Below are 24,791 nucleotides of genomic sequence, written 5' to 3' on the forward strand. Positions count from 1 at the left end.
TTTTTTTGTTTTGTTTTTTGCTAGTACCATGTTGATTTTATCACAGTAGATTTGTTATATAATTTCAAGGCAGGGATTGTGATGCCTTCAGCCTTGCTTTTGTTGGCCAAAATTGAGTTTTCTAGTTTAGGTCTGTTTTAATTTAGAAATATTTCAGAAATACTTTAGAAATATATACACACATCTTCTGACCTTAGAATTGTTTGGCTTCACATTGATTGAAAAGCAATCCAGATTCATTAGGAACTGGTTTTTCAGATCTTAAACTTTGATCATTTCCAGGCTATCAGCATGTGGCGCCACACTGTGCATATTGCCTCTCCTTAGCAGCAGCCAAATTCTTTCTGTCTGTTGTGAGTTGTTGGCCGACAGTTTATTACCTTTTTTCCAGTGTTCTGATACAGGATCCTGGGCTCAGTAGGATTTGTGTACTTCTCCTGTGCTGAGATACCCCATGCTTCTGTCCTGAAGCAGTGGAGTGTTACCTGGTTGCTGGAGTACCAAAATTTTCTAGTCCCTGCATTGCTTCTGCCCCTCCTGCGGGGGTGAGAAGTGAAGAAATTTGTTCTCCTTCACCCATTTAAGGCTTTGCTTCATATGGCAAAAGGACCCAGGAAAGTTCATGGCATGCCATGCCTGTCCCCCAGCAGCTGCCAGCTACCTGCTCCATAGTGTTCTTATTGTGAGTGCTGCTGTCTCTGGACTCTGGCTACCCTACTGTCTTTGGTGGACCCAGGGGAAAGAAGAATGTGGAGAAAAGCTTATGAGAATATGTAAACTCTTCTTGGATTGGAAGTTCCCAGTTATTCCAAACCAACAGTCTTGCCCACTTTCAAACTGTAGGAATTCAGAGTTTCTATGTTCCATCTATCCTCAGAGGGGCTTGAATTCAGTTCATTTGGTTGTTAGGTTCAAGACAGTTCATAACTTTATTGATTATTTAGTGTTTTATAACAAAAATGACATCATCTTGCAGCTACCTTTATTCTGCCAAGAAATGTAATGCCAGCCTGTACCCTTAAGTGATAGCCTGTCAAATAAACCTAAGATTTTATATGTATCCTTAAAGGCTTATACTATTAACTGTCCTTTTAGAGCAGTTAACAGTGGTACACAGCTACAAGTTTAGCCACTTGGGAAGGTTGTATGGGAAAATCACAAGTTCAAAATTAGCCTGGGGAGGGCTAGCCAGATAGCTCAGCAGATTAAAGCACCTGCTTAGGCAGACACGGGCTGGGGTTCTATCCCTGGGCCTGCCCTGTCGATTCCACCCACTGGGGTGTGCTGAGAAGGTTATTGAGACTGGTTATGGTAGTGCATACCTATAATCTCAGCACTTGGGAGGCTATAAACAGGAGGATCACCACAAGTCTGATCTGCAAAATGAGATCCTGTAGACCCTGTAGTAAATACATTAAAATAAAAAATTAGCCTGGGAACTTAGTGAGACCATGACTTAGAGTAAAAGTAAAAAAGCCTGAGGATATAACCCTGGGTTCAGTCATCAGGACTATAACAAACACAAACAATAATCACACTCTCATTTTTTTTTATTTCCATCAGACAATGAATAGTCTTGATGTCAAAAGTAATTTAAGCCTTAAGCCTACATTAATCATTAACAATTTATGTTCTTGATACAAATATACTCCATTTTCCTACTTGTATGAAATAGCAGATGTAGTTATAGATATTGAGAGAGACTCTATCTAGGTATCAGAAATACATATATCTACCTTCTCTTTTTCTTACCCTTACCAGTCATGAGATGAGATAGCCACCTTCTTTGATCATTATCAGTACTCTACTCAAAGACAGATACTTTCTCTAAAAAATAAACTTAAAAATTTACTATGAGAGAATTAAATGAAGAACAAGCATGGGGAATGCTGGACTCATTCTGCAGCTGCCCAGGGCACTGGTACTGGATTTGTGGAGGTTAGCAAGGCTCTTGATACCTCCATGCAGTAGAACACAAAGGTACATGACCACAAGGGGAGATCATTGAGTGACTCTCCAGCTTAGCCATGAAAAGCCATGCCTGCTGTGCCTCCTACAGACTCTGCTTTGTACCTGTCACTGATGAATGTTCTCCTTGAGTGCCACCAATATGTCTTCTAGACCCTATTATCATTTTGGGGTGAAGAACTTGAAAGGTTGTAATTCAAGACACTTATAAAAATAGGAGGTACAGCTGTCAAAACTTTTGAATCACGTGCTCAATTATACATTTCTGTTTCAGGATGTCTTTACTGTAAGTGTTGGAAACTTACCCCCTCAAGCCACGGTTCTCATGAAAATTACCTACATCACAGAACTCAGCATTCAAGGCCCTGTTGCTGTCTTCTTCATGCCTGCTACTGTGGCACCCTGGCAACAGGATAAGGCTTTGAATGAAAACCTTCAGGTTTGTGTGCTTAAGAGGTAAAGGGGCATTTATGGGCATAGCTCAATGACAGAACATTTGTCCAGCATGTCGGAGACCCCAGCATTTGACTCCCAGCACTGCAAAAACAAAACAAAATGAAAGAAAAAAAAACATCTAGAACAATCTTCTTGGTATCAGAATCACTGATTTGTTCGCTTAGATACATGCAGTGTTTATAGAATCAAAATAAACAGATATGCTTAACGAAAATAATATTTTTCTTTTCCATAACATAAAACGTTTTTGTATCTGCACTTTAATATGTTCATATCAAAGAATTAGATAAGCACAGATAGTGAAAATAAGCCAAAAGAGGAAAATTTAAAAACCATGTTAAATCTGTATCGCCCAGAGAAGGAATGATCCTGGTGTGAGTTGTGGCTATAAGACCTGTGAAGTCATGGGCAAATTGAGACCATCTGTCTTGGTGCTGCTGGCTCTGTGAAACATAGTAAATACTCTGTCATACACACTTTTTTGTCTTAACAGGATACCATAGAAAAGATTTGCATAAAGGACATAGGAGCAAAGCAAAGGTTAGTACTTAAAATGTAAAATGTGGTACTCATCCGGTGGATGTTAGTTTTGTGGTTTAAATTTTCATTTCAGAATTATTTGAAGAACATGGGAGACTAGTTTCCTAACATCTTTGATGCCCTAGGTTTGTTACTCAGCGCTATTTTTTTTTTTTTTTCGTCAAACAACTATACTTAGAAAAGTTAAGGTATTAGACTTAAAACAATTTTCTCTTGATTTTTGGTAGCTTCTCCTTGACTCTGTCTATTGAGATGCCCTACGTGATTAACTTCATTTCCAGTGATACACATGAATTGAAACAGAAGGTCAGTGAAACTTTGATTTCTTCAGAGCCCTTACTGTAGCATTAATTTTATTGTATCAAAGAACAGAAGTTGGTCATGGTGTATCTGCCTATAATCCCAGCTACTCAGGAGGGTGAGGCAAAGTGACCATTTTTATTTGCTTGATTTCTAGCCAATTTCTTCTATATTCTAATACATCAGTAAAATTCCTTTCAGTGCTATTTTTCATATTTGAGATAAATGCCACCAATGATCTACTTACTGTATTGTTTCTGTAACTTCCCTACCTCCCTGCACCTGCTCCTGCTCCCACTCCAGCCTCCCTTTTGTATTCCTCTTATGGGAGCCTTTTATCCCCCAACTCCACTTTTGTTTTTCTTGTCGTGCTTGAGATTGAACCCAAGCCCTCACACAGGCTAGACAAGTGCTCTGCCCCTGAGCTATACTTCTAGCACTATCTCCCCTTTTCCTTATGTTCTTTCCTCAGTTTGACAGCACATCCTCCACCAGCTTCCTGGGTATGTGGTTGTGGAAGTGCCTAGAAATTTCTTTATTTGCTGTGTACGCTTGACCCTCTGGGGAAATGAGAAGTCCTCAGTTAGAAATCACCTTCTCCTGGAATTCTGGAGGCATTATTCTCCAGCTTCCAGCATTACTTTTTGGAAGTTTAGGGATGTTTTGTTTGCCTTCCTATTTGTGTGTGGTTTGTTCTAATTTTTAAAATTGTGTAAGAATTTCATATCTCTTCTTCATCCCTGAGATTCTGAAATTTTTTATTAATGTGGTGTTTATTCATTGCACTTAATTTGTGGCCATTACTTCTTGAAAATTTTATTTTTTTTTTAAATAAGTTGTGCCAGCTGGGCACAGTGATATGCACCTGTAGTCCTAGCTATTCACCAGGCTAAAGTAGAGCTCAGGAATTTGAGGGCAGCCTAGGCATTACAGTAAAATTCTCTTATTTGGTTTTTATTGTTTGTCTTTTGATGGGGGACTTGAACCTAAGATCTTACATATGCTAGACAAGAACATGACCACTCAGCTGTCCTCTCAGCCCCATCTCTTTCATTCAGTCAGTCAGCCAGTTAACCAGTCAAATGGCTTATTCCTCTCTTACTTTTCTGCAATACCTTCTAATAAGTATACCCTGGAGTAAGACCCATGTCCTAAATTTTCCCACCTATTGCTTATTTTCTTATCTTTTTCTCTACTTTCTTAAGTATTTTCTTAGAATTCCAACTATTCCATAGAAATTTTTACTTCAATTCTCTTGAAGTGGTTGCCCACCCCATGTGAATGCTAGGGATTAAACTCAGGGTCTTGGTACTGGATTACATTCTCAGTGCTTTTATATTTTTATTTCTGAGACTTACTCTTTTTTTTTAAATTTATTTATTACATTTATTTATTGTGTGTGTGTGTGTGTGTGTGTGTGTGGCCAGCTCAGCCCACCAGGGGGCGGGGCTGGCTGGCATGTGGTACTAGGGGATCGAACCGTGGTCCCTGTGCCTTGCCAAGCTTGCTCCAAGTAGGTGCTTTAGACCACCAAGCCATCTCTCCAGCCCGAGACTTACTCTTACTAAGTTGCATGAGCTTGGCTCAAACTTGGATTCTCTTTCCTTGGCATCCCAAAATAGCAGTGTTACCAAGCATGCAGCACCAAACCTGACTGGCTGCTATGTTGTACTTATTGGAGTTCTTGCCTGTTCTTTCTTTTTCACAATACCCTTATGTAGGTGCTGTGTCACATGGATATGCTATCTGTTTTCATCTTTTGTTTGTTCATCCTTTGTTTTTCTTTGTTTTAGACAGGCTCTCATTATGTAACTCATGCTGGTCTTAAATTCATGATAATCCTAATGCCTCAGCCTCCCAAGTGCTGGGATTACAGGTGTCTGCCACAATGCCTGGCTTGGAAACATTTTAAGTATAGTTTTTCGTCTGTTTCCTATGTCTCTTCTTTTTTCCTCTTTTGCCATTTTGTCTGTAGTCCCATATTTTATGTCACAGAGGAGTCCCCCAAATGTGTGGTGATGCTCCCTGTGGACACATGCTAACTCTATGGTTTGGGTAGGGGTGATTTAGGAGTCCATGTCATGGGATTCCAGCTTGTTTTTATCCTCCTGTGGTAAGCAGCACTCCTGTATAGACATGCTTCATTAGGCCAGCATTCTGTACTTTGGGTTCTGTTTGACTGAATTTCTTTATGTCGTAATCTTCAGTTTCCTTTTAGTGAGAAATTAACAGTTAAAGATGCTTGTACAGTGAATAACCACTAAGACAACAATATGCAAGGTATTAATTATTGAAACTGTCCTACTAATCGGTTTTGAAACTGTCTCATTGCTATTTGTTTCTCAATAAAATTTTTTTTAAAAAAAGATGACATTACAGACTACCATGTTGTCTTCATTGTTTTAAAGCTTGTTATTTACAGTTTCACTTTTTTTTTTTTTTTTTTGTGAAAGTTAAGTCTCCCAAAAGTTACAATTCTAGAATTTGTATTGAATGTTTCATTTTACCATTCCAGGGTCTGTGGCATATTGTGATAAATCTAACTAAATACACAAATTGTTAATGTTTAGGTTCATATTTTAACATGTCTCAAGCTGACCTAAATTTGACTATGTTATGTCAACCTTAGAATTTTAGGAGAAAACTGTATGAATAATGATTATACGTCTGAAGGTACTATTTCATGATCTTGGAATATATTACTATTAAATTAATATTACTACTATTAATGTAACTATTAATTAGAATATATTCCTATTAATGAAGTTATTTAAGGTACACAAAGCTTTGCTAGTTGCAGGTAAGTGCAAATTGATGCTATGGTAGTATTTCATTACTTACTTTGTTGTGTGGCTGTTTGCTTTGTAGCGCACAGACTGCAAAGCTGTAATTAGCACCACAGAAGGCAGCTTCTTAGACACCAATGGATTCTCTCTCCACATTGGTTTGTATGATGCATATCTCCCAAGAATGTGGGTTGAAAAACATCCAGAGAAACAAAGTGAGGTATACTCTTTCTTTCTTTTTCTTTCTTTATTTCTTTCTTTCTTTCTTTCTTTCTTTCTTTCTTAGAAGTATGAGAATGCTTCAGAATAACTATAAGCTTGGAAATTGTTGATAGTCCTGAAAAGCTGGCATTATCTAGTGAGCTCTGACTCTTCAAGATTCCTCTGTGAAAAATATTTCTTTCAGGAATGACGGACTGTCATGCCTTGCTTCACGATAGCCCACCCTACACTGTAGGATATATTTTCATTTTCCTTTCCTTTTTACTTGGTCCAAACTTGCTCTGCAGTCCCTGTTCTTCTCCACTCTTCTGTCTTTTTCCTACCTTAATAAATGTGAAACTCAGGGCCAGTGAGATAGCTCAGCGATCTAAGTGCCTGCTTAGTGCAGGGACTGGGATTTGATTCCAGGACTACAGGCTTTGCCAGCCCCACCCCTGGGTGCACTGAGCCGGCCACAGAGTTAAATCACGGTGGCACACACCTGTAATCCCAGTGCCGCAGACACTGAAAACAGGAGGATCACTACAGTGATAAATACATTAAATAAATGTGAAATTGCTACAATTAAAAAAAACTTCCCAAGTTGTGTTGGGCATGGTGGTGCCTGTTTGTAATCTCAGTATTTATGAAGCTGATGCAGGAGGATCACTGAGTTTGAGGCCACCCTGAACTATACACATTAGGGAGATACTGTCTCAGAAAAACAAATGAATGAGGATGTAACTCAGTGATATGCCCAAGCTCTGAGTTTACTCAATGCTCACTACCACTGGGGGTGGGTGGGAGGAATGACAAACTTCTGAAGCTTTAGTGAAAAGCTATATGTAGCCTATTTCCCTACATAAAGATAATAGTTTTTACCTTAATATCCTCCAAAAAGAGATTTTGCCACCAGGTAATAATCTGTAATGGCTGTTAGTATGTATACTTCTTAAATAGTAGAAAAATTATAAGACCACTTAATGTGGCTGTAACAAAGGATGGCTTTTTTTTTTATTTTAGTTTGTACAATATGCGGAGTTCCGGCCGACAAACCCTGACGGATGAATGACAAATGCATGAGATAGGATGTTTTTGAGGGTCAGAAGACACTACTGAAATGGGGCCTGTGAACTAACTCAAACTCCTATAACAAAGGCATAGTATTCTGCTGAACACAGAGGTTTATTTTAGGTAGCAAGGCCTATTGACAATTTGGCTGAATAATTAACTTTTATCCAAGTGTCACCCTAAGGCGCTTCCTTTTCTTTCCTCTTTAAAGCCCATCTCTGCTGGAGTTGTGACAAAATATTAAGTCTTTAAGACGTTTCAGCTCTTTGGAGTTAGCAATCTTCTGCCTACCTCAGTCAACCCAAGTAGACATTGACTGGTCTATCAAGGAACTCCACAACAATACTGATAATAAACCATGGGGCTTTTGCACTGACTTGTATTCCAATCCCTTTATTTTAGTGATAGGGTCTTCCTAAATTGCCCACACTGAGCTCAAACATAGGATCCTTCTGCCTCCACTTCCCATAGTGTTGGGATTACAAGTGTATACCACTATGATGGGCTAGAATTGCCCATTCTTCAGTTAGAATGAAAAACTGAAACCTTTCTGCTAATTATATTTTCAGTATAGTGGTTAATTAAGAAGTACCTGTGTGTCTTAGTAATTAGAGTAACATCTATATTTTTATTTTTATTTTATTTATTTTAAGGCAGGGTATCCCTATACAGCTCAAGCCAGCTTTAAATTCACTTTGTAGTCCAGGCTGGCCTTGAAATTGATCAAGGAAATCTTCCTCCCTCAGCCTCCCAAGTGCTGTAATTACAGGCTTGTGCCATCATGCCCAACCATTTTTTCTTTAAAAAAAATTTATTCACTATTTTATTCTTTATATGCACTACTACATTGACTTGTCATTAAACAAGTCTTGTTTTTCTTTTATACCATTAGTTTACCTTACAATAAATTTTTAGAATTTCATAAGTAGCTGTTTTCCAGATTGAGTTACAAGAAGCTTTGACCAAGGACCTTTTTTTCCTTTTAGGCTTGTATGCTGGTCTTTCAGCCTGATCTTGATGCCACTCTTTCAGGCCCCGCAAACAGGAATGAAGTAGTTATTTGCCTTGATTGCTCCAATTCCATGGAGGGTGTAACATTCATACAAGCCAAGCAAATTGCTCTGTATGCACTGTCCTTGGTAGGGGAGGAACACAAAGTAAATATTGTCCAGTTTGGCACAGGTGAGTACCCGTCATCCTCATGTGTACTTTCTTCCTTAACTCAAGCACAGGCTGTACTGACTGAGGACTGTTGGTGCCTGACTTCGAGTGTGGAGTCAGGTAACTAAACAAGAGGCTGAAGCACAAGAGCTCTGAGGCCAAGGGTGGGGTGTTCAGTGGGAGAGGCCAAGGGTGGGGTGTTCAGTGGGAGAGGCCAAGGGTGGGGTGTTCAGTGGGAGAGCACTTGGCTGGCATACATGCTGAATTCTGTCCCATAGAGGAGGGGAAGAAAATCCTCTGGAGCCAGATCCCCTGGTCCAGATCCCACCTGTCATCTTGAGCAAGCTGCTGAACTTGATACCTTTGACTCCTCATCTGCAGTTTTGAGACACTAGTCCCACTTCGTAGTTGTGGCGAGGTCTGAGCTAATGCATAGAAAGATTTTAAAATAAGGCTCCTTCCATAGTAGTAGAAACACAACTGTTACTACTGTTACTACCAACTCAACCAAATGCAGGATCCTTCGTCTGCTGTGTCGGAAGTTCCCAGGAATGAGGGCAGACATGTTCAAACAGCAAACAGAGAAAACTTGCGAGGAACAGTCTTTGGGAGTGAGAAAGAAGGAGACCCCACCTTCCAGCTGAGGGCCCATGGGCTTCTCAGTAACGTGACATTTCAAGAATGAGAAAAGCATAAAGTGGAGCAAAGGGATAAGTCTGTCCTGTGAGTCTCCTATTCTATGCAGTCTTGCAAAGGCTCTTTATGGTGGAGCAAGGGTCTACTCTTTAGGGGAAGGGCCAAGATAGATAAGGGGATGAAGAGAGAAAGGACACTGGTGGCGAACCTATGGCCCACATACTGTTTATCTTTGAAGATAAAAGGTTTAATATATAATGAGTTGTTTTTCCTAAACTAAAACCTCGGGATTCAGGTGTAATTGCACTATTGGTACTTTGCAATAAATAAAAGGGTTTTAGATATCAGTTTGAGCATTCTCTGCCTCAAAAGGTTCGCCATTACTGCCTTAGGGGCTGAACTGCCCATGCTGCCACAATATCTCTTCACCTTGCTTTGCAAGGTGATGTAGTGATTCCCCACATGGAACATTTTGCATAGTAAAACATGTAACTCAGATACCCTGAAATGAATTATTTAGAGGTGAGTTTTTGTATGTTAAAATGATTACACAGTTTTTTGAAAAGTATGTACATAAATATATAGCATTCTTTATAGTGGTTACAATGGTATGAAGTAGCATTATTATTGCCTCATAGTCATCCAGTGAATGTTTAATGGAATACCTCATGCCAATCTTATCATACAGGTTACAAGGAGTTATTTTCCTATCCTAAGCACATCACATGCAGCAGTGTGGCAACAGAGTTCATTAAGGTAAGAGAACCATCTCTATTCCCAGAGGGTTTTCTATGCTATGGGTGTGTTATCTTTCTAATACTGTAACAAATACCTAAGGGGAAAGATTTGTTATGGCTAATGGTGGCAGTATGGTATGTTGGCCCCATTGCTCTGGTTCTGTGGCAGTACAGTATGTCATGGTGGAATGGGCATATTTACTTCATGGTGACAAGGGGCCTGGGTCCCATATGCCCATTAAGAACACAACCTCTGTGGTTACCATCTTTCCAGTAGCCGTCCCTCCCAGGGGTTCCACCTACAATAGCACTTTAGAGTGGTGACCAAGCTTTCAGCACATGGGCCTCAGGGACACTTATCCAATTTTAGTGTATGTGCTGACAAAGTGAGCACAGGGACACTTATCCAAACCACAGTAGGGGCCTCATATAATAATAAATAAAAGTGATCATTAAGAAATTGAGAAGTAAATGTAAAAGGGAAAGACTTTCCCATAGTCCCAGTGCCCAATGGGGCTAGGTTAGCAAACTGAAGTTTTTTTCTTTCTCAGTATAGAGAAAGCTGAGAATAAGAAGTCACCACTTCAGTCTCAGCAGTGTTCCAGTGGCTGTTTCTCATAGAAATTATTCTTTGAACAAATGTCCAGTGTTGGTGTTGTAGTTACTATGGGCCTTGATATAAACTAAAAGGATGTAAGTCTACAGTGGTCCCTCGCTTATTGCAGAGGTTATGTTCCAGACACCCCTGTGATAAGTGAAAATCACCAAAGTAGCAACATTATATTTTATTTATTTATTTATGTTTTTATTTACTTATTTATTTTGGTGGTACCAGTGGTCAAACTTAGGACCTTGCACTTGCCAGGCAAGCACTTATTCCACTGAGCTGTGTCCCTGGCACATATATGTATATATCCCCCAAGCGCTGGGATACAAGCACGTGCCACTATGACCAGTCTGAATCACTGTCTCAGTGTGCCCTGGGGGTGGGACCACCATGGCATGCCAGGGATCAAACCCCAGACACTGCACTCTGCCTGAGCAAGTGCTTTAGTCTGCTAAGCTATCTGGCCAGCCCCCCACACTTTTAAAAACACTTCTAATGTTCTTTTTTTTTTTTTAAGTTTTTATTTATTTATGTGTGTGTGTGTGGACAGCTCAGCCCACCAGGAGGCGGGGCTGGCTGGCATGTGTGTGGTGCTGGGGGATTGAACCACAGTCCCTGTGCTTTCACTTAGCTTGTTCCAAGGAGGTGCTTTAGACCACTGAGCCATCTCACCAGCCCACTTCTAATGTTCTTAACCATTTTCTAAACTCGTAAAACTATGTAATTTTAACTACTACATATACTGTATGGTACAGTATGTATTCATCTGCTAAAGAAATTCATACTCTTAACAGTGTATTTTGATTTAATATTCTTTTGATGTTAGAATTAACATTTTAAATATGTTTTTATATATTTAATTTTTTTAGGCCAAAAACATTAAAACAAATATGATGACAGGGACCACAGTTCGATCCCGGCACCACATGCTGTGCCAGCCCCACTTCCAGGGCCACAGAGTATGGGTGTGGTGACACATGTCTGTAATCTCAGTGCTGGGGAGACTAAAAATAGGAGGATCACTATGAGTCTGAGCTGCGTAGTGAGAGTGAGACCCTGTAACAACCAAATACATTAAAAAATAAAATAAAAATAAATATGAGGGATATAAATATGTATATAGAACTTTACTGCAGAATCTCATGATATAGTGAAAAATCCCCCATAAATAATTTAGATTAATTTTTTTGAAAACACGTGAAACGGGCTGGGGAGATGGCTCAGTGGAATATGTGCTTCCCTAGCAAGCACAAGGGTCTAAGTTCAATCCCCAGGTCCGGAAAAAAAAAAAAAAAGTCTGAAAACACGTGAAACAGTCCACAAATAAAGAACCACAGAATAGCAAGAGACTACTGGAATTGTTCCACAGATGTATAATTAGGAAAAAAATATTTTTTGATGACCATGCATCTTTTAAGCCCTCCCTAGGTGACATTTCAGTGAAGGTTACCATAAAGAATGACCACATCCAAATAATAATAATCTTTCTTTTGATCTCATGCAGTCTGCTACACCTACAATGGGAAACACAGACTTCTGGAAAACACTCCGATATTTAGGTTTACTATACCCTTCTCAAGGAGTCCGGAATGTCCTTCTCATATCTGACGGCCACCTCCAGGATGAAAGCCTGACACTGAAACTTGTGAAGAGAAATATCTTCCATACCAGGCTGTTCACCTGTGGGATCAGGTAAGTCAGAGGTCTGTCACCCACCCAGTGAAGAGACCATATGGCGGTGGAGATTTCTCTCTGTCTGTCTTTCTCTCTCTTGCTCTCGTTGTCTTGCTCTCTCTCTCTTTCTCTCTCTCTCTCACTGTCTCATTTTTTTTTTTGTTTGTTTGTTTGTTTTGAGGCAGCTTTCCATTTTGCACTTCAGGCTGGCCTTGAATTCACCATGTAGCCCAAGCTGGCCTCTAACTTAGCAATCCTCTTGCCTTAGTTTCCTGAGCACCTATAGGTATGTACTACTATGCTTGGTTTGGGCAGGTCTTGCATTTGACCTGCACAGGAATTTTGGAACTTGAGAAGCTGATGTGAATGTATAATAGAAGCCATTATCATGGAGAGGCTGAGCTCTGGGCCCTGGGCCAGACTGGTTGGGTTTCAGAGCCCAGTAGCCACTCATTTTGTTAGCTATGACCTTGGGTAAATTGTTCAACCTCTTCTCTGTGAAATGAAGGTGAATTTGAACATACCTGTTAGGTTTTAGGAGTGATGCTGAAACTACGGCATGGGTGTTACTTGATTTTCTTTTAAGACAGAAGAATGTTAAAGTATGAGTTAAGTTCTCTAAAAAAACCCCTGTTTTTCAGGTTTAATTGCAGAGTTGGCACTTTGCAATAAATGAGTTTGGCACCCAGTCTCTAAAAGGCTTGCCATCTCTGGGTTATAAGATTGCTGAAGGTTATTATTTTGCATAACTGTCAAATGTAGAGCTCATTTGCACATCCTGGTGTAGCTCCTGCTGACTGCTAGACTCAGTGGAGTCCGCACTCCTCTCCCCTGCCTTGTTTCCTGTTGTCGCTGAGCTGGCCCCTGTGAGCATTTGCATTTTCAAACCTGACAGTGTGTATAGAATATGGAAGCTAAGACTCCAGGACTGTTGGAATTACTGCCTTCCCAAAAGGCATCCAGATAAGGGAAACAAAAAGTAGATGGGGATTCCTAGCTTTTGTGCAGAGCTTCCAGCCCAGCAGGTTTTTCTCTGTGGGGATCTAGTGCTGTCTGTCAGTGAGCCCTGACCACCAACCACCTGGTGCTCCCAGGAGCCTGCCCTCCTCCCAAGCACTGGTCTTCTGTGGTTCTGGATGCCATGCAGTCCCACCCTCTTGTCCTCCTCACATGGCTGCCTTCCCCTAGGCCACTCATTATTCTCAGCTTCTAGTCTGGCCCTCCATAACCCAAGGCCTAACCAAGCATCACAGGCTGATCAAGCATTCATCTAGTCAGTGTGGACTCCACCAGCACTCACCTGGGGACTTTGCTGCTGAGCTTGCAGCAGCACACCTGTCCCTGCCTTCCTTGCTGAAGGCCCTTCCAGGAACAGAGTGGGTCTCACTAAGTCACCAAATGACCAGCCTGGATCCATCTTATAATCAATCCTTCTGCCACAGCCATCCTAAAAGACAAGTGTATGCCACCAAACCAGGATAGGAGTTCTTATATGTAGCTATCGAACTATTATTAAGAAAAACTTAGACATTACCTTTTAAATGTCAAAGATGAAAAGCATGTTATTCTTTGCTGGTGTAAGAGTTAGTTGGCTTTTTGTTTGTTTGGGGGAAGGTCTTATTGTATTGCTTAGGCTGGTCAAAAACTCCTAGTTCAGCCAGGTGTGGTGATGCATGCCTGTATTCCTAGCACTTGGGAACTGAGGTAAGAGGATTGCTGAAAGTTGGAGGCCAGCCTGAACTGTATAGTGAGATACTTCTCAAAAAACAAAAACAAACACAAAAATTTCTGGTTCAAGTGACTCTCCTAGCTTAGCTTCCTCCACAGCTGGAGCTGCAAATGGGCTAGAGATGTAGCCAGGCTAAGAGTTCTTTCTTTATAGCTTTTGCTGTGGAGATGTATGTCAAATTTTAAGATGTGAATTTCATTTACTCTTGCCAGTTGTTGGCTTTTGACACCAAATGCAGGTAATTTTGATATTCATCGAGACTGGATTGATATCTTCCGCAAGAATCATTCCAGTACCTTTATGGGTTGTTTGTTTTTAAATATTACAGCTTGCTTGCTTGCTTGATTGATTGATTGATTGTACTGGGGATAAAGGCTAGGGGCTCACACATGCCAGGCAAGCTTTGTATCTCCCATCCCCAGCCCTAATTTATCTCTAACCTCAGCTACAGAGCAGTAAATCTTTCTTCATGTAATTCTCTTCTGTTAAGCTATGTGTTTTCTTATCATTGTTAACATATACTTCAAAAATGTCTCTAAAATGTCCTTTAATTAAAACTTGCAAAATGTGATCAGTCCTACAGCCAATCGTCATGTCTTAAGGAATTTGTCTCATTATGGTGCTGGAGTATTTGAATATTTTAACTCAAAATCCAAACACAGCTGGAAAAAACAGGTATGTTTTTAAACATCTTTAGTCCTATGTTTACAATGGAAGTATTATCTTCTTATAAGCCTGACAATAACAGAAAAACTATTCAAATGCAAAATCTAACAAAGATAGGAACCCAACCCTTGGGTTGTGCTAATTTGAAGCTATCTAGAACACAGTGGTTAATCAACTAATAGTCTTATTTCTGCTTATAATGACATGTCATGCGTTTTTTGTTTTTTGTTTTTTTTTTTTTTACCCTTCTAAACATTTTTAATTTTTGATGCAGTCTCTCCATATCCCTAAATTCTGTAAGTGGGCTTAAACTTGTGATCTTTCTCCTTCATCTTCCCAGAACACTGAAATTATGAGCACATGCCATCCTGATAACTTATAAATTGACTTTTTTATATGAAGTATATCAGCCTTTTTATCTGTGGATTCTACATCCACAAATGAAAAATATTTTTTATTTATGTCTGTTCTAAGCATATCCATTTTAATTGATATAATTCCCTAGATAACTTGACAGCTGTTTACATAGCATTTACTTGGTATTATGTATCATAAATAGTATAACGATTATTAAAAGTATGATGCACGTTCGAAGATTCTCACATATACAGCACCTCTTTTGATAAGAACTTGAGCATCTTCAGATTTGCTGTCTGAAGGATCCTGGAACCTGTCCCCTGCAGATACTGAGGAAGGGCTCTATACTGTTTTGGGATTCAGTTTTTGTTTTAGCAAAAAATATAACTCTACCATTTTAACTTTTCCTTTTTAGCTGGGGTAAAAGCCAGGGGCTTGGCCATGCTAACAAGTGCTCTACTACTGAGCTACATCTCTAGCCCTTCAGCCATTTCTTCAATGTGTAGTTCAGCAGTGTAGAGCTCACTCAAGTGCTCTACTTCTGAGTTCATCTGCCTCTCACAGGATGTTGTGGATTAACATTTACCCTACTTTCCAATCTGTTCTGACTGTTCCCTTTTTTATAGCTTTGTTTTTCTCAATGGGTTTTATAGTTCACTGCAGGGGAAGGAGTGAAGTTGTGAGTTCATCTACAGTTTAAATGAACTTAGTGACTTATGTTAAAATGGAGTCACAGAAAATAGAGTATTGCCTCATCATTCAGACAGTAACCCTACATCTTGCTATAACCTGCATTTTCTGTTCCATCTCTGTGAATTTGCCTGCTGACTGTCTCATATATAAAAACTTAAAGTGTTTGTCCCTTTGAAGATCACATTTTTACCCATTCATCCATCAGTGGGCCTTTGTGTTCTCGTGAATGATTTTACTGGGAGCATTAGCATCCAAGTGTCCCTTAAGCTCCTGTGTTCAATTCTGGGTATGTACCCACAGGTGAAATTGCCGGATAGTATTGTAACTGTTTAATTTTTGCTGATAGGATTAATTTTTATAACCGGAATTTACTTTTATCAAAGTTGCATATTAGTAACAAGCTAATGTACTAATAGAATATTTTTCAAATTTTCCATCTTTTTTTTTCTTTTTGGCTCTTTTTGAGACAGTATCTTACCATGTAGCCCACTCTGCTGTCGAAATGACAGTGGTTTTCCTGCCTCAGCCTCCTGAGTGCTAGGATTATAATAGCCATCATACCAGGCTTTTCAAAGATGCTTTACAAATTTATGATATGGTTGTACTATTAATAAATATTCTATTAAAATCTCTTTGGGAAATTCTCCTATAACGGGAAGAAAGGGGAAAAAATAAAGAAACAACAACCGAGCTAGAAACCCCCAAAAGATAGATAGTAATTTTCAGTGTAAATTCATTTGTTTTTTGTGTGGTACTGGGGATTGAACCCATCACTTTCATACTGAGGTATGTCCCCATTGCCCCCCTTTTCAATTGTTTGAGACAGGGTGTCACTAAGTTGCTAAATGGCCTAAGCTGGGCTTGAAATTGTAATTCTTCTGCCTCAGCTTCCCAGACTGAAAGGATCATAGTCATGTACTACCATGCCCAGCTAAATTACTGGTTTTTTTAGATGTAATATTAAACAAGAAATAACTCATGTTTTATTAACAGATAGAAGACCAAATGAACAGGTTATGTTCCCCAAGTTGCCACTCTGTCTCCATCAAATGGCAGCAACTTAGTGCCAATGTACAGGAGCCCCTGCAGGCCCCAGCCCAGGTTCCATCCTTGTTCCACAATGACCGACTCCTTGTGTATGGAATGATTTCTCACTGCACACAGGTAAGAGGATGCACTGTGTGTTATGTTGTGGGAATAATAAGGTATCTTGCTTACGTTCTTGTTTCTTTTTTCCCCTCCCTCTGGCTGGCAATCTTCTTTCTGGAAATGTAGTTTGGGAGGTTTCTAGTGTCTATTGACAGAGAATAGCTAAGCTGTCATTGAAAGACTCACTTAGACACTGTATAGTACAGAAGCTAATAAGGAACTTCTGTTTTTCCACTTCAGGCATCTCTTTGTGCAGTAATCCAAAAGAAGGAATTTTGTTCAATGGTGTCAACTACTGAGCTTCAGAAGACAACTGGAACTGTAAGGTTCAAATATAAACTGTGGCGCTGGAGTGTAGCTCATTGGTAGTGTGCTGGCCTTGCATCGCAAGGTGCTGGGTTCATTTCCCAGCACTGACAAAGTAAAAGAATGAAAGTTGTGATTTTACATTTACACATCCAAGGTCCCTGTCATTCCCTTGTCACTATATTGTGTGGATACATGAGCACCCCCATGGGGGGTGGTCATCTGTGCCAATGGAACACACCCTCCAGGTGTGTACCTTCGAGCCTCTTTTCTGAGCACTTTGATCTGGTTGTGTCCCTGTGGGCATCAGTGGATGTGCATTGCAGTTAGAATGCAATATGGGATTTTATCCTTGTGACTTAAAAAAAGACTAAGTGTCACTGATCCCTCATGTACTTGAAAGTATTAATTATAATAACAATATTGGGTGAAGAGTAAACCACAGTGTATTGAATATATTTTTTTGCATTTTTGCATTATGAAAGAAAAACTATCTCCTGTGTTCTCACAACACTTCCATCTTCGGATGTGTTATCTTGCAACCTGCTCTTCTGACTCTAGCTGCCCAAAGTTAGCACAGATTCCACAGGGAAAGGTCTCAGACCTATAAGGCTGGCCCAAAGCCGTGGCAATACCAGTGGTAAGCAGCATGTCCTCAGTTTTACCACATTTCTGCCAGAGTTGGGAACAAGTTTCAGGTTCCCTGAATCTTTCCTCAGGTTCAGTAATTTGTTATAACATTTCTCAGAATTCAGGAAAATAATTTACTTACTGTAATAGTAGTATTGCTCTCAAAGACAATATTATAACAATTTAAAGATCTTAATTGGCTTTATTTGCTTTCCTGGGATCAGGCAACATTTCATTTCATAGAATAGAATACATGTTCCAGTGGACTGAAAAGAAGAGATTAGAGGGCTGGCCAAATAGCTTAGCAGATTAAAGCACCGGTAAGCAGGTGTAGGGGCCCGGGGTTCAATCCCCTGGCCCACCATGCTGGCCCCACCCCCAGGGCGCCCTGAGGTGACAATTGACACTGAGTGTGGAGGTGGGTGCCTATAATCCCAGCTCTCGGGAGGCTATAGACAAGTGGATCGCTATGAGTCTGATCTAGTAGTGAGACCCCGAACGCCCTGTAGACCCTTCCCTAAAATAAAAAAAAAAAATAAAGAGATTAGTCTTATAGACTGAAAAAGGCTGAAAAAAGCATAAAAAAGCATAATGTGTATTTCAAGGTTATTTTCCGGGCCAGAGTGTAGCTTGGTGGTACAGTGTTGCTTAGTTTACTTTTTGTGTGTAAGAATGGAAAACAGGGAACTCATAATGATTGTAACTGGCCTAGATGTGGAACTGGACTGTTTTTCTCTCATTTCATTTTGTTTCTTGGAAGGTCAGGTAACACCATTTTCATTTTTCATCAGGTCCCTTTGGGCTGGGTACAAGAAGTCTCATCAAAACAGTGGGTTCTTGCAAATTTTGAGAGTACCTTGGAGAAATTGATATATTTCCTTAAAAAAATAGTTCTAGTGAGAAAATATGGTAAAAGAATTGCATTGGGACTGTGTCTCCGTCCTTAAAATTGCAGTCTTTAAAAACTTTAGTCAGTGAATAGGTTTGTCAATGATGGAATCGGAAGAGTTGAAGATCCTGAGAACAGACATAGCATTTGGTTGTGAGATCAGTTCAGTGTCATTGTGAACGTCCCCTGTGTGGCTCCCAGGGGGGTTTATGTGTGGGTGGACATCCTGCCACGGGACTGGCTCTTGCTGAAGAAGAAGAAGAAGAGCAGTTTTAAAGTTCTTAAGCGAATGGCATAATTGTTTTGTGCAGAAAAAGTAAAGCACCAGGAACAGAAAACAAATGAATGTGGCCAGGCTAGAATGTGGCCAGGCTAGAATGTGGCCAGGCTGTGAGGATGCAAAGGGCTGCAGGGGACATCTCAGAGTGAAGATGAGCCAGACCATTGATTTGGTGTTGGCAACACAGTTTTGTACAATCTATACACTCACTGCACTATATACTTTAAAAGAGTAAGTTCACTATACCTAAATTAGTATAGTTCAGATTTTAAAGGTCATCTTTCTAAGTTGCTAATTAGGAGACATTGAAATCTCTTTTTCCTTCATTACTTAAATATAGGTGATTCACAAACTGGCAGCAAGAGCACTAATCCGAGATTTTGAAGATGGCATTCTCCATGAAGATGAAGCCAACCATGAGGTCTGTTCTTGTTTTAATGGAAAGGTTAAGTAAGGATAACTGGGTAGAGAGGAGCGTGGCATCAGGCATTCATCACTGTGCTTGTGACTTTGACTGTTTCTCTGTGAGTTAATGAAAGAACTAGTTCGGTAGTCTCCTAAGAATTCTTTTTTGTTGGCTTTTTTATTTTTATTTTTTATTTTAAGATAGGGTCTTACTCTGTAGTTCAGGCTAGCCTTGAGCTCACTTTGAAGCCCAGGCTGGCCTCAAACTCACAGTAATCTTCCTACCATAGCCTCCCAAGTGCTGGGATTACAGCCATGTGCTACTATGTTATAGACAGACTTGCTATAAATAAACACCTTTTAGATTGTTTGATATGCGTTTAGTTAATTATAACAGCTAAATAGAGATGAACGAAACAACACATGGTTTCATTTGTTCTATTCTAGATGAAGAAACAAATTATGAAATCTCTGATTATTAAACTCAGTAAAGAAAACTCTCTTATAACACAGTTTACAAGCTTTGTGGCAGTTGAGAAAAGGGTACGTATTGTTAATTCAAAGTTAAGCTCTTTGTGTTTATACATTAAGAAAGTCACTCTTGGGGCTGGGGAGATAACTCAGTAGAATAAGTGCTTGCCTGGCAAGCACAAGGGCCTGAGTTCAATACCTGGTTCTGAAAAAAAAAAAAAAAAAAAAAAAAAAAGAAAAGAAAGTCACTCTTGCTGTACTCTTTGATGATATATCCCAGGCTAGCCTATGAAAATGAGGGTAGTTAGAGGATCACAGGCTTCAAGAGCCAGTATTTGCTATCTGCAAGTGGCTTTCCTTCTAGGACTTAAGATAATTTCTACTACATGAATTGCATATGTTAGCCTTTTTTTTTTTTTTTTTTTACGACAGTCTTGCTATGTAACTCAGGCTAGGCTAGAACTCACTGTCTAGCCTCAGCTGGCCTTGAACTCACAGAAATCCTTCTGCATTAGTGTCCTGAGTGCTAGGATTAGAGGCATGCCCACCACACCAAGCTAGCTTTTTAATATTTTGGTTATTATTTAGCTACATGTATGTTGTAGTCAATGTTTGCAAAGGAAACAATTTAATTCAGGGATTATAATTTATAGGATTATTTTTTGGTAGTCACCCTAAGAGTCAAGTACAAAAGAGTGCAGAAAATCCATCCACACATTAAAGATTCAAAGAATCCAGTTGAGGACCTGAATGCCAAGACTGTGTCCTGCACAAGTCCAGCTGAAGACCTAGAGCCCATGATAATGCCCCACATGATTCCAACTAGAGGCCTAGAGCTCTTGATAATGCCTCATACAAGACTGTATCAAGTATCTTGGCTGGGGAGACCCAGAGGTCAGTGGTGGAAGCTAGAAAGTCTGTGCCAGTGGGACAAAGGAGCTCCTTTAGTAATGAGCACAGCCAAGTTCATATCAGGAAAGCCAGTATGGCAAGCTACTCCAGGAGAACCAACAGCCCCCAGACAGCACCTCTCTTCTTGTCCAGTTCTCCTTTTTATTTTGTTGGCAACAGTCCTCAGTTGAGCCTTCTACATACAGCACGACCCCAATTCAGTTCAGCTGTGTGTTACAAGTTGCCCACTAGTTGTCAGTCTACCACAATGTGTATTTTAGATGTATTCCTTTTTTTGGTTACAGTTTTGGTATTTGTCATTTTTTATTCATCCAAGATCCTCAAAAAGTAGAGCCAGGGGTTTCTCTGTCCACAGAAGACCCTTTCCCTTCATAAATTTGATTACTTAACACAGCTCTGAGTGAGCATTTCCTAAAGTACTCTGCCTGCTCCTTATTTGCACAGCTGTGGCAGGGACATATGATTGTATCTTATACTCCAAGTTGGGCAGTTTTCCATCACTGTAACAAAATACCTAAGAGAAACAAAAGGGGAAAAGTTTGTTTTGGCACATAGTTTCCAATCTTTCTATCTGTGGTTGCTTGGCCTTCTCACCCTGGGCCTTGGACAGAGCAGCACATCACAGCAGAGAGCCTGTGGTGGAACCGAGCAGTGGCTCTGCAGGTGACCAGGGAAAGGACACATGCTGGTGAGCTTCCCCCTTCTGCTTTGGTTCCATCAGGGACCACAACCTATTGAGTGGTGCTGCCCACATCCAAGGCAAGGTTCCATGGCCTACTGTCCCATGTGGCAATAGTCTCTCGAAGTCCCTCTCAGATACTCCAAGTGTACTTCACTAATTTCCTAGGAATCTCAATCCAGTCAGGTTGGCAGTAGAATTTAACCATCACATACCCAAGCACTCCAAACCTAGCTTCTAGGAGGCTTAGAATGTGTGATAATGATTTATTAATGCCTTTTTCTTTAACAAAATCTTGATTTAATACAGGATGATAATGAGTTACCTTGTCCTAATATTCCAAATGTTTTGGAATTGATTGACAAAGAGGATGTAGACTTTCTGTCATACATGAATTGGCAGGAGGAGCACGGAGGGGCCAACATGATACAGGTAAACATGTTGTTACCAAATACAGGCATGCATTGATGTTTGAGAGGTACATCAGGTGACTTTGTGGTTGTGCACATATCCTAGAGCATAGCCATGGAAACCTAGAAGGCACAGCTGTCCCTGGAGACAACCTTTAAGTGCTGTCAGGAGACATAGCAGGCATTGAGCTGGGCAAGGCTGCTGCTGGCAGACTGTGTGCAGTTACCTTTACATTGATGGACTGATTGATTGGGGGTTGAACCAAGTGTCTTCTCACTGAGCTACATCGTCAGCCTTCATGTTATTTCTTATTTCTAGATAGGGTCTCCCTAAGGCACTGACTTGCACAGTCTAGACTTTATGTTTTCATCCTTCAGCCTCAACCTCCCAGGGTACTGGGATTACAAGTGTGCCCCACCCTGCTCAGCTATTTTTTATTATTAAATAAGTGGAAGTACAGTCTAAAATATTGATATAAAAGGGCTAGGGAAACAACTCAGTGGCAGACCACTTGCTTGGCATTCCTTGGGTCTAGAAAGTCATCCTCAGTACTGTAAAAAAATGATTAAAAAGTATAGAAAATACATAAAGCAGCAGCATAATAATTTATTATCATTATCAAGCATTATGTACTCGGTTTTTTTTTGTTTTTTGTTTTTTTTTTTCCCTTTCTGGCAGTAGTAAGGATTCATGCTGAACTACAATTTTCCAGGGGTTTATTTTCAAACACGGCCAGTCTGAGCTTGAATTTGTGATCTTCATGCTTCATCCTCCCAGAGTTCTGGGATTCCAGATGTGTTCCCCTGCAGCTGGCACATGCTGTACTTTTATACAACAGCAGCAGCCTAGGTTGGTTGATGCCAGCATCAGTATAAACACATTGCTGATGCTTTGCACGCTGGCATGTGACGGCCACAGCATTGCTGGGCATGAGAATTCCCCAGCTCTGTTTTAGTCTCCAGTCCCCATTGGTCTGAGTGTGGCTCATTGCTGACTGAAGCTGCCTGTGTAGTGTGTGGTGTGTGACTGTAAACTGATACTACGCTGTTCTCATAGTGCTCTGATGGTGTGGGCAACCCTTTGCTAAAGAAGTCTCTTCACTGCCTTTATATGAAAATATCTCTTTGGTTATGGAAAATATTCACATATTTATAAAATGCTATTAGATTACTAAATCAGTCACCTTGTATAAATCAGACAACATGGTGCCACAAAGTTTTCCCAAAAAACAACTGTGATCATGCTTCATTCAGGGATAAACTGTCATCTAGGAAACTAGTCATTAGGTAATACAAGCAGTGAAATGAGATTTGTGATAAAAGTCCCAAGTACATAATTAAAACTCACCACTAATACTTCTTAAAACTTACAATACTAGTTTGTAATAGTATAAGCAATAGTTTGTAATAGTATAACCAATACTGTGGTGCTTATGACCAAAAACCTGATAGAAATTGAGAAATTTGATTTAAATAAAAATTGGATGGTAGCTGGGCATAGTGGCACAGACTTGTAATCTTAATACTCTGGGAGACAGAGGCAGGATAATTGCAAGTTTGATCTCAGTCTGGGCGACTTGGCAATTTAGCAAGACCCTGTTCTCCTATTTAAAAAATAGTTGTGGATGAAGCTTATTATGAAAGCCCTAGGTTCAATCTGAGTACCACTAAAAAAAAAACACATGTCATGCCAATATTACAAATTCTTCAGATCTTAGTGCTTCCAAAATGAAATATGTCAGATGAAAAATATTATCAATTAACCTGAGTTGGTAGTTTATCTTGAGTTTAATAATACATTTTCTCAATGAACATCTAATTTAGCAAAAATATTAAGGCTTCACCCTTAGGATATATTTCATTACCAAAATATGGCACATGCAGAATTCCATCTGAAGTTAATTCAGCTGAGTTCAGTGACAGGAGCTGCAAGAAAGTCTGGAGAGAATGCTGCAGATCCTGGGCCTTTTGTTTGCATGGCCTGCTGGGTGCTGGAGGAATTGGGTTTGTTCAGTGAGTCCTTCCGTGGCACTCAGCACCACTTATGTTAGGACACTCAGGGCTGACGCTCATCTCTCCTATGGGCAGCCCAGGCTATGATCAATGCATCCTCCAAAGTACCCTGTGACCTCTCTGTCTAATAAAAATAAGTTAAGAGCAGGGAAGCAGGTGGTTGTGTAGCTTGGGAGCAGAAAGTTCATAAGGTATTGTTTTCCATCTCAGCACTAAGAGGGAAAAAATAAAGTGAGAGGCAGAGATTTTATACAAATAGCTTTTAAGCTAATTTTTTAAAATTATTATTATTTTTAGTATAGGGTCTGCAGGATCTCACTACACAGATCAGACTTATAGTGATCCTCTTGTTTTCAGCCTCCCCAGCACTGGGATTATAGGCGTGTGCCACCATGTCTGGTCTAGGTGGCCAGCTCAGTACACCCAGAGATGAGGCTGACATGACCTGTTGTGCCAGGGATCCCCAGTTCCTGTGCTTGCCTAAGCAGGCCCTTAGTGTGCTGAGCTATCTCACTGGTCCTCTAGCACTGTTTATTGAACAGTTCTTCCATTGACTTGAAATGTCATCTCCATCATTTACTAAAGTCCTGAATGTTTAATTTAGGAACTGTTACTGCACTGTCTACTCTGTTATATTGATTTGTTATAATTACTATAATTTAAAGTTACTATAATTTTAAATTACTATAATTTTAATATCTTAAGCCCTAAATCATTGGCCTTTTTAGTTTGATTTTGTCATTAGAACATTTTTAGGGGGAGGGGTATAGTTCACTGGTAGAGTGTTTGACTAAACGATATGGGTTCTGGCTGCATAAGAAAGAGAAAAGAAGGAAGGGAAGGAATGATGAAGGAAAGATAGAGAGAAGGAGGGAGGGAAAAGAGAGAAAAGAAAATTTAACTAGATAAACAATTAGTTTATGTTATTGTTTTGTGTGTGTGTAGCGCTGAGGATAAAGTCTAGAGCCTCACACATGCTGAGCAAATGCTCTACCACTGAGCTACATTCTTTTAAATTTTCTGTTTTGAGACAGATTCTAAGTTACCTGACTGGATTTGAAGGTG

At 40.0% G+C, this 24,791-nt stretch overlaps 1 protein-coding gene across 1 annotated transcript in view; it reads left to right on the forward strand.

The window, feature by feature from the left end:
- Parp4 (poly(ADP-ribose) polymerase family member 4) overlaps window positions 1–24,791 on the forward strand; it is an 82,742-nt gene that overhangs the window by 40,079 nt on the left and 17,872 nt on the right. Inside the window, exons 12-24 of the mRNA XM_023708721.1 lie at window positions 2,243–2,407; window positions 2,918–2,964; window positions 3,192–3,270; window positions 6,133–6,270; window positions 8,309–8,504; window positions 9,808–9,875; window positions 11,968–12,155; window positions 14,442–14,541; window positions 16,576–16,746; window positions 16,972–17,052; window positions 19,177–19,257; window positions 19,689–19,784; window positions 21,613–21,735. Of these exons, the coding sequence (XP_023564489.1) occupies window positions 2,243–2,407; window positions 2,918–2,964; window positions 3,192–3,270; window positions 6,133–6,270; window positions 8,309–8,504; window positions 9,808–9,875; window positions 11,968–12,155; window positions 14,442–14,541; window positions 16,576–16,746; window positions 16,972–17,052; window positions 19,177–19,257; window positions 19,689–19,784; window positions 21,613–21,735 (1,533 nt within the window). The remainder of the gene's footprint in view (window positions 1–2,242; window positions 2,408–2,917; window positions 2,965–3,191; window positions 3,271–6,132; window positions 6,271–8,308; window positions 8,505–9,807; window positions 9,876–11,967; window positions 12,156–14,441; window positions 14,542–16,575; window positions 16,747–16,971; window positions 17,053–19,176; window positions 19,258–19,688; window positions 19,785–21,612; window positions 21,736–24,791) is intronic.

The sequence above is a fragment of the Octodon degus genome, unplaced genomic scaffold, assembly GCF_000260255.1.
Source record: "Octodon degus isolate 3935 unplaced genomic scaffold, OctDeg1.0 scaffold00496, whole genome shotgun sequence".
Lineage (NCBI taxonomy): Eukaryota > Metazoa > Chordata > Mammalia > Rodentia > Octodontidae > Octodon > Octodon degus.